This window comes from Palaemon carinicauda, chromosome 12 (genome assembly GCF_036898095.1).
Source record: "Palaemon carinicauda isolate YSFRI2023 chromosome 12, ASM3689809v2, whole genome shotgun sequence".
Classification (NCBI taxonomy): domain Eukaryota; kingdom Metazoa; phylum Arthropoda; class Malacostraca; order Decapoda; family Palaemonidae; genus Palaemon; species Palaemon carinicauda.
In genome coordinates, this window is record NC_090736.1 from 64034643 (window position 1) to 64045715 (window position 11073).

The 11073-nt window shown below is 33.9% G+C and overlaps 1 protein-coding gene across 1 annotated transcript in view; it reads right to left on the reverse strand.

Moving 5' to 3' along the window:
* Nucleotides 1-1655: 1655 nt before the first annotated feature.
* LOC137650856 (uncharacterized) overlaps nt 1656-11073 on the reverse strand; it is a 54071-nt gene continuing 44653 nt past the window's right edge. Inside the window, exons 10-11 of the mRNA XM_068384012.1 lie at nt 9836-10041; nt 1656-1929 (exon numbers count right to left, since the gene is read on the reverse strand). Of these exons, the coding sequence (XP_068240113.1) occupies nt 1656-1929; nt 9836-10041 (480 nt within the window). The remainder of the gene's footprint in view (nt 1930-9835; nt 10042-11073) is intronic.

An 11073-nucleotide genomic window follows, 5' to 3' on the forward strand; every position in this document is an offset into this window, starting at 1 on the left:
TCGCTGTCCAAAATTGCCTCGCCTCTAAGATATTTTCTTTATTGCTGAAACATGGGAATTTCTAATTCTCTGATGGTTATGAGACACACTTCATGTATTTTTATAGGTGACACCTCCCTCTTTTGAAAGCATGTTTGATTTTTGGTCATAAATTATTAATACAGATTTTGTACAAAGGTTTCTAAAAAGGTGTCCAAAATTGCCTCGCCCCACTATAGCATATTTATACTATTCGTTATTATAACATCAAGAAGTGTTTTAGAAGTCTCTGTTATCCGAGTAGGCTCTTTAATTATTTGGTTCAAGTTCTCCATATTAAGTATTTTTCCCAGTCTAGAATATTCATTCAGCAAGTCATCATTCAAGACTCCAAGCACTAACATTGGATGTTTTTTTTTTAAGGAAATAGGTTGGAACATTTCTAGAAGATGGATAAACGTTTCCTTAGAGGAATTTGGATGCCTATATACAGCACCAACAATAATGGATGGAAGTTTCCTACACTAAACTTTTACCCAAGTGCTTTCAATACCCTCACAACGTTCCAATTTTACATCTACCAAAACTGCACTAAGGTAATTTCGGACATGAATACATTCAGTTTATTTTTTCTTCAGACAGGCCTACCTTCTTTGTCAGTGTCCTAGTAATAGTTATTCTACTTTTTATACTGACAAAATTTGCTTTTGTGCTAATTGTTCACAGGTACCAAATTTCAGCTTGTGGTCAAATCTACATGTAGCAACTTGCTGGTTTCTTTCCCAACAGTTAAAGCACCCATGCCCTGTATTTTCCTTCCCCACTCGTTTGCTCCTCCGGTACCCTTCTTCATATCTATGTCGGGATGAATGAGAATTATACCTATTTTGCTCTGGTTGCCTTACATACATTTCTCTCCGGAATTCCTTATTATTATTTACCATGTTCCTGCCAGCGTTACAACGCTCTACTTTATTCCAGGTCTTAGGTTTGTTGTTTTGAATTACACTAAAGGCCCTCCTCATGTGTCTGTTCGAAAAAAATTACCTTATTTTTAGGAGGTATCATAGGTGTAGACTGCGCTCAGTTTCTCCCAATTTTCACTTAATTGAAAATGGGTACAGTGTTTAGATATTGCATTAAAAAATCTCAAAATCCCATAATGTTTAGAAAAACTGCCCTATTTTCTTCATTATCATCAAAACACATCGAGTCATCGTCTCTTGTACCCAATCTAAAAAGCAAATTTGTTTTCATAATTGATACTCCATTATCATCACTCCAGCTTGATAGTTTATTATTGCAGTCATTTATTTTCTCGTCGTATTCCCCATCTTGCATTACAGGTGCAATCTCACAAATATACAAATCCATATTTTCATTCCTTTGCTTAAGACAAGCAACAATGGATCCACGAGCATCAAAAAAGTCATCTGCCGTTGCCCCATCGAGAATATCCTGTAGTCCACAATACAAAATACTTCTACCTGGTGTCCACATCAGTTTTTTCCAAAACCCAACGTTTAATGAAATCGATGTTTCCTTCTTTGATTGTTCGAGTCAAACAATAGCTTGATATATCAGATGGTCTAGCTGAGAGAACGTTTGTATCTCCAAGAAGCAAAGTTTTCTCAGTATTTAGGATATGTGATGACGTCACTCTCATTGTAGTGGTTTCATCGGACGAAGTTCCTGTAAGCCTCCTCACTTGCTCCTCCAATGTACAGTCCATCGTTTAGTTTGTTTATAGTGACTTGGGCAGCTTTCATCACCACGTTCATTTCTTCTATTTCTAAATCACGGATGTTTATCCTTTCTTTCAGTTCTTCAATTTCTGATTTTTCCTCTTGTGAAATAGCTCCTCTTTCTTGAGCAACTGCTTGAAGTGATCGCCGTTTTTCCAATATCATATCAACAAGCTTCTCCTTCGTCACCAAAATTTTGGTAATACTAAGGTCACGACATGCTTCTGTAATTCAGCCTTGCGAAAATTACTATAAAGATACTCCCAAGTAGGATTATTAAGAGACAAATTCTGATTTGTCTAAGCCAGGGGTGGCCAACCTTTTATTTACCATGCACCAATTTTTTTCACTTCTAATTCAGATGCGCCACACAAACTTTAAACCCCCTTTCAATCCCTTAACTATGGTGATTTGACATATTTGGTGGTTATACATATGATAATATGATATATTTATATATATATATATATATATATATATATATATATATATATATATATATATATATATATATATATAAATATATATATACATATACATATACAAATACATATAAATATACATATACATATACACACACACACACATATATATATATATATATATATATATATATATATATATATATATATATATATATATATGTGTGTGTGTGTGTGTGTGTGTGTGTGTGTATGTGTATGCGCGCGGGCAGATGTAGCAGCTGTAAAGGGAATGATTTAACATGGATACAAAGTAAACTGTACTTATTTTATTGACTCTGAATTTGCATTGATAATATTCATTAGTTATTCCTAAAAGTACTAATAAAATTATATGAACATAATTAGCAGTTAAAGAAAAGTAATTTCACATGCAGGAAAAATAAGCATAACTATGTTTAATGAGACTTTTGACTTTGCTTTGCTTTCACCAAATCTGTAATATTAGGAGTTAAATTAGTAACTGAGAGCAACAGACAGTTCTTCAAATTTGAATCGGATAGTCGCGACCTCAGTTTGTTCTTGATATTTTTCATGGATGAAAATATTTTCTCACATCTTTACGTTGTTACAAAGCGACAGGCATAACTTTGGGTAAATTTTCTGAATTCTGGAAAATGTTCACCGGTTAATAATCGCCAAAAATTAAGCATTTCAGATGCTCTTGGGAGTGAGGGAAGTTCAATAAATTTACTCTTCAGCACTGAATTTGCTTTTAGATCAATAAGTTCCATCTGTATATTACTAGGCATCTTCAGAATGTTATGTTCTGTAAGTGAAAATGGATTTATAAATGCAAGCATGCAATCTTCTTCAGCAAAATCACTAAAACGACTATCAAAGGCCTCTCGTAGTAATATGATTTTTTCAATGTATTCGGTCAAGTTGGTATATGATGAAGGTATTTTATATGTCTAAACTCTAACACATATAGAAATGGTGTATTTTGAATAATTAAAAGAAAAAAGTGCAGGACATAGCGGATGGTCCCTTTAAATAATTTTTTTAATTTTTTCTAAAAATCAGTATTATATTTGGTATTATTTTTTTATGAGCTGGCTTTGTTTTTTTTTTTTTTTAAATTATCTAGGGTATAGTGCGCCACTTGTAATCGTGCAATGCGCCACTGTTGGCGCATGCGCCATAGGTTGGCCACCCCTGGTCTAAGCCAATCTATATAATGCTTTAAAAACTCCTACTATGAGATTCAGGGCCTGTGTAACACGGTTTTTTCGCAATAATTTTTTATCTATGAATTTCATAAATATAACGCTTCTTCAGAATGCACATTATATCTACACATAAATTTTGACTATATTCTGCATTACGTAGGTTGAATAAATTTGGTACTTATAATGTAAAAGTGACGTTTTTTGAAGACGGGCCAACTTATTCAGAGAAAAGGTTTCGAACGCACTCGTTACGTAACTTATGACGGCATTTCTTCCCTCTTTCTCGATCGATGATTGGCTATACGCAACGAAGGCTATACCTCTGCCAACAATGACACAAAAGTTTAAATAAAAGCAAAGCAGTACACCTTTATGAACTCGGAAACCTCTCCACTGATAATTGTTATAATGAACAAACCAACAAAATATGTTAATAAATACAAAAACACCTCGAATATTAGTCTAACTCCCAAAATAAGTTTCCTAAGAAATTACAGTCTACTTTATAGGTCACAATCATATTGACAAGGTGCAGGGAATAGTTGGTAATTTTCAAAAACGTAGTAGACAAGCTTGATTTGATAACTGCTATATCCTATGTCAAGCAATTTTTATTTATTGTCTATCTACCTACCTATTTACTGTAGAAAAAAAAATAGCCGGTACCGTATTTTGGCTTTAAACCTCACCAATAATTATCGTCAAAATGATGACTTCATGAGGCTCCACCCACTTTGGCCTCGATATAATTCAGGATAACACTGAAGGCTATCATGGGCATTGTTGGATCAGAAAAGTTAAATTCTGGCTATAAAAACTCATTTCTCGAGTAGTTGTAAGAAGTGCTAAATGATCCCCAAGGATCCCAGCAGTTGGCTTAAACGTTCAATTCATATATACTACTGTTGCGGAACTACTGCTACAGTAGTATTACTACGCTAGCACAGATACCCCACCCACATTTATGTATCGTTCCGCCATTCATAAAGTATTTGTCATGTTTTTTTCACTGTGCAATAAGGCATGGCCTCCTCAGAAATTAAGTTTAACATTAGATAATAGGTTATTTCATTAAGCTGACAAATTATGGCAACTGGGTATGTTATTGCCGATGTTGAAGCTAAAGATAAAGTATGGTATCATTCCTTCATTGCATTATCATCTTTACTACTATTTGTTTTGCTATATGTAGTAATTGTTTTAAAGGATAAATGAATTATGTTCCCTTTACATCTATAAATTCCCATTAGATGTACAAATAAAACTCCTAAAACTATTCATGATTTATTTATAACATGCAGTATCATGCCCAAAACATAGCCAATACGGTCGTACGGCCTAAGAAGAAGAAAAAAAAAATTATATCGGATGATCCGTTGGTCTGATGGAGAGTTTAGCAAAAAATTCTTATTTTAACAAAAATAGTTATAACTAGACTGTTTACATACAATCTCTCTCTTTCTCTCTCTCTTGGTGGCATAGTGAATAGTTAATGGAAATGTTCAAAAGCCTGAATGATATTAGAAGTATTATAATCATATTACGCTAAATACAAATCAGACCATAAACATTGGATTTAAAATATAAACTGAATAAATACCTATTCAGGCTATGGTAAATATGGCCACGGGCTTTCTCTTGACTGTATAAAGTTGCAAGTCGTAAGACAAATGCAGTTTTGCAACCTCGGGGGCAATTCCAAATCCTGTTAGCCATTCTTGACTGTTATGGGTTTCAGAGCCGATGGAACAAGGTGAATGGGTGTCTGGTGGATGGGCGGGCCAAAATTTTGTCTAAAGGTTTTTACATTTCTTACGTAATGAATGTTTTCGACTCTTTGGCTCGTTATCACTGGCCATGGCGTCGGCTAGATCATTTTTACTCTATAAAAATTAAAACTATCGGGTTTAGGTTCTTGATAATGCTGACAAAATTTGTGTGTGGTTGTAAAATATACATATGTCAACTTTCAGCTACATCCGATGCATTGATAAGGAGCAAAGTCCAAAAAACCGTGTTACAGAGGCCCTGAATCTCATAGTAGGTATTTGGTGCTATTCACTGTTCGTGTGATTGGTTACTTTTGAAGTTTCGTCATTAAAACGTCACAGACAACAAAAACAAAACGTCACAGTTCATCTACTTCGTATGCGCAGACTCGGGTAAACCTTTAGATGGAAGGTTATAGGAATTTCGACTGGAAAATTTATCCTTCAGATTTACTAAGTATCAGTCACTAGTATCACAAGAAATACACTATACACGTATGCATCAACACTTACTAAAGATATCTAATATAGTGAAGTTTGCTTCCCAATTCAGAAACAATAAAAAAAGGCTGTGAAATCAGGGAGACTCTTGACAGAGAGAGAGAGAGAGAGAGAGAGAGAGAGAGGAGAGAGAGAGAGAGAGAGAGAGAGAGAGAGAGAGAGAGAGAGAAGTTGAAATTATAGTTGGAAAAACAAAGCCGTTTATGTACAGACTACAACCAGAACCGAAAGTCAGAGATAAACACGTCTGAAAACCACTTTTGAAAAGATCGATTTACTGTCAGTTATGAAGTAAAGGACATTTCGACATTATGTGAAAAACGTTCTCTAAAATTGAGGTAATTGTTTTAGCAAATTATTAACCACCCCCCCCCCCTCTCTCTCTCTCTCTCTCTCTCTCTCTCTCTCTCTCTCTCTCTCTCTCTCTCTCTCTCTCTCATGATATATCTCCTTTACCAATTTTATCCTCTCCAATAATATTGCAATATAACTGAATTATCTTTTGCTTCATTCTCGTTTCTGTTCGAAGAATTTTGCTATAGAGTTTTATTACTTCCATGCCTTTGTGGCCTTCCCAAAACTTCCGAAAACTTATCTCTGCTCTGCCATGTACACTGTCCTGTGAATATGCATGGCGGGGTAATCGGAATTTGCACAGTATTACAGTAAAGTGAACGAAAATAACCTTGGGAGTAAAATATTTGTACATTACTTCATGAACCCTTGAGGAGGATACTGCCTCCTCTCTAATGACATGGAGTTAGACGATTAGCCAAGATTCATTAGTCCTTACCATCAATGTTTCGATAATTAGCCCCAACATAGAAGTGTCGAGAGGACAGCTTGTGAAAGGCTTCATTAAGCATCATTGTTTTCTAATCCTCGAGGATAAAACCGAGCGGCATCGAATTGCTTCTGTGAAGTGTGCCCAAGTTCGTTTATAACCCAGAAAACAAAGTTGTATTTAGTTCCTACAATTTTTTTATTTTAGTAAATTGGGAGGAGATATGATTAAAAAAAATAACTATAATCTAAAATTTTATTTCATGAAGTTTCCTAAATTCATGGTAATTTTCCACGTTTTTATACGTTATTACAAGACGTGTATATCAACAAAAGACTTTTCCTTTTAATTGCAAAACCTCAGTATGCCAATCAAGAATCATAAAAAAAAAATCCATGAAAGTTTAATTATAATATCTTACTTTAAGAAACACACGCATATGTACTTATATATACATATATACTTGTATATATATATATATATATATATATATATATATATATATATATATATATATATGTATATATATATATATATATATATATATATATATATATATATATATATATATTATGTACAAACATATAAATATGAATACATATATATATATATATATATATATATATATATATATATATATATATATATATATATATATATATATATATATATGATATAGATAAGGATATATATATGTAAATGTATATATATATATATATATATATATATATATATATATATATATATATATATATATATATATATATATATATATATATATATGTATATATATATATATATATATATATATATATATATATATATATATATATATATATATATATATGTATATATATATATGTGGGTGTGTATATATGTATGTATGTATATATATGTATGTATGTATATATCATCATCATCATCATCATCATTACCTCTCACGCCTATCGACACAAAAGGCCTCAGCTAGATTTTGCCAGTCTTCTCTATCTTGAGCTTTTAATTCAATGTCTCTTTTTTTTCATCTCCCACGTCACGTTTCATAGTCTTCAGCCATGTAGCTCAGGGTCTTCCAACTGTTTTAGTGCCTTGTGGAGCCCAGTTGAAAGTCTGGTGAACTAATCCCTCTTGGGGAGTGCGAGGAGCATGTCCAAACAATCTCCATCTATCCTCACCATGATCTCATTCATATATGGCACTTGACTAATCTCTCTTATAGTTTCATTCCTAATACTGTCCTGCTATATAACTTTCAATATCCTTCTCACGACTTTGTTCTCAAATCTGTTGGATATTTTTTCATTATCATACCACGACTGAAGTCCATACAGTAACACCAATATCACTAAACTCGTATCTAGCCTGATTTTTATATGTAATTTCTGGCGGTATGATTTACAACTTTTATTTAACCTACCTATTGTCTGATTTGCTTTTTTTAATCTTTCATTGAACTCCAATTCTAAATATTAAATTGACTCCACCTCATTAATCCTTTCTCTTTCCAATGATATTTAATCTTCCATTGCATATTCCGTTCTCATCATATCTGTCCTTCTTTTCTTTATCTTCAGCCCAACCTCATGTTATAATTCATGTATTTTAGTAAGCAAGCTTTGCTAGTCTTGTGGCGTTTTTCTAATGACAGCTTCTTTAGCATACTCTGGGTCCGCTAATTACGTGTTACCAATCCAGTCCAATCAACCTGCGCCATCCTTAGCTGTTCTCTGCATTACAAAATTCATGAGGAGAATAAACAACATAGGTGACAACACAATCCCTTGGAGTACTCTGCTGTTCACTGGAAATTCATTTGACAGGGTTCCACTAACATTAACTTTACACTTGCTATACTCATGAACAGACTTGGTCAAATTTACATATTCAAGAGGAACTCCATAATAAAGTAGGACTCTCCACAAAACTGGCCCGTGCACACCATCAAAGGCATTTTTTTTTTTGAAGTCCACAAATGCCATCAAAAGTAGATTTCTATATTGAACACATTGCTGTACAACATGTCTTGAAATGAAAATTTCGTCAGTACAATTTCTACCTTTTCTATATCCTACTTGTTAATCTCTCAGCTTTTCATCAATCTTTCTCTCTAGTCTATTCACAATGAGCATATTATATATTTCATACAAACTGACGTAAGTGTGATGCCTCTGTAATTATTGAAGCAATCAATATCTGCTTTTTTTAAATTTTCATCAACACTCCTAGCACCCACTCATCAGGTATTAACTCTCTACGCCTCATTCTATAAAATAATCTTGTAAGTATCCCGGGAGTGACTTCATTTTCAGCCAATATCATCTCAGCAGTTATTCCATCGTATCCAGGGGCTTTCCATCTTTTGAGGTTTCTGATGATAGCTTCGACTTCAAACACACTGAATTCCTTCATGGATACATCAAGGTCTTCCTCAGCTTCAGGTATATCAATTGAATTAGTCCCACTATATCTTCTAGTCATAACCTCACTAAAGTGTTCCATCTAACGTTGACTTTCTTCATCTTCTGTTGTTATAACAGATCCATCTCTCATTTTGATGGGTATATGCTTCTTCTCTTTCCCCGTGGAGATTTCTTCAATATTTCTATGAGCAATTCTCACGCCACATCCCTGAATTCATAGCTTTGTCAGCCTCATCAGCTTTTCTGTCCAAATATTTTCTCCAGTCATTCCAGGCTTTTCTTTTGACCTCACCATCAATATTGGAATACTGAAATACTCTACCTTATAATTTTCATTACCTCCTCGTAAACTTTCAACATTCAATTTCAATCTTAGTCTTCTTTTTTATAGTATCCCAAGTAACCTTCGATATCCATGGCTTTTTCCTTGTCCGAAAACTTCATTACCAATTGACTGATATATGTTCCTAGTATAACACCATTCTCTGTTAATTGTCTGCTCTTTTTCTCCTGAAGTCTCTAAGACGGCAAGTCGATCCCTAATATTTTAAGAACAGGTATAATATTGAAATGAATATCTCCCATATAAACTAAAAAAAAACTTCCACAAAACAGGAGGAAGAGAAATAAGATAGAATATTGTGCTTATTAGGTTAACGTAAAATAATTTCTTTGGTTTATTTAGATTAGCCTTGTTATAGTTAAAGTATTTGCGTTGATTCTGTTTACTATGGTTTTAATGTAAGTTAAGTGGCTCTACGATTGTTGGATAGTGTTTTTGCTGCTGCTCCTCCTCCTATGTGTAGTAGTGAACTATCGTTTTAACGATTGTTATTCTTTTTGTTTGATTGTTGATAAACACTGGGAAGGTGATGAGAGGCCATGGTCGACGGTGAATGCAGTTCGGGTCTTGACAAGCTCTCATTAACACTATTTCCCGTCTCAGCATTCATTGTGACTTGGAGGACGACCTGGGATATTACCTTCGCACTTCTGTTGAGTGTTTAGCAGATGCTCGGTCATCTGCGACGGTAATTTTCTGCCACTTGTTCCCGTCGGAGGATTTGTACGGGATCTGTGTCGACGCTGTTTCCCGACACTGAATTCTGATTTTACTTGCCGTATTAATCCAGTCCAGCTGTATACGGGTGTGAGAGCAAACTGGCTCTTGAGGTGTCACGTAGGAAGGCTGCCGCCAGGTAAGACGAATTATCGTTCCTTTTGTATAGGGAAGTGTGTTGCCCTTCAATGCCTGGCGTACAGTTTTACCCTTCCGTTTAGCGGCTTGATGGACTAAGTACGGCCCTGAATTCAACTTCTCTTCTGTACTTCACTTGAGGCGAAGTTATGTATATTATTGATTTTGTCTATTTCTATATGTACGAGTTTTATTGTTATATGTTGTGTATTTATGTTTAATTCTGCATTGTTTAGTTTTGTAAGGTAGGTAGGAATATCAAGGGTTTCATTGTTTTCATCTCTTACTTCCTTCTACCTTATTATTATTAGGACTATTGATTATTCTGGCTAGCCTTATTCCCCTGTTTGAATACACCTTGTTATTATTAAATGTTTTCTCTATCACGATTTTCTTCTCTTTAAGGTTCTCTATATTAGCTTTAGGTTTTCTTGTGAGTTTCGGGAATTATATTTTATTTCTTTTAAGTGTTGTTTATAATTAAGTGCATTTAATCTCACAAGGTTGATTTAAATTATTATTCTTGTTAATAATAAATATGGTTAAGTTTTCTTGGGTCTCTGTTTTCGTGTTTCCTTACCCCCGAAGTACATTTACCGACTGCTATCCTTGAGAATGTAAACATCTTAAAAGAACCTACGTTACAACGAGAGAGGTTGTAACAGTGATCGAGTTTACCTTTAAGCAAGAGATGGGATGTTTGCATATTACAATCAGTGTATTTAGAATGATGAGCGTTTTGATATTTCACTGGCATTTAAAGACGTCCTTTGGATGTATTGATGTTATGTCATATAAATTGTGGTTATTACTGTACAGTATTTCAAGGAGTATTTTTGGTTTAAGTGCGAGAGAACAAAAGAAAAAGGGCAACGTGTTAAATAGTAACAAAACTGTCATCAAAGGTGACACAATATTAGATGATTTGAATTCTTTGATCAAAATATGATTTCCTGTTTATGGGTTGTACCAAGAAGGGTTTCTTTTATTCTTAAATTGTATTCATTTTCAGTTGAAACATAA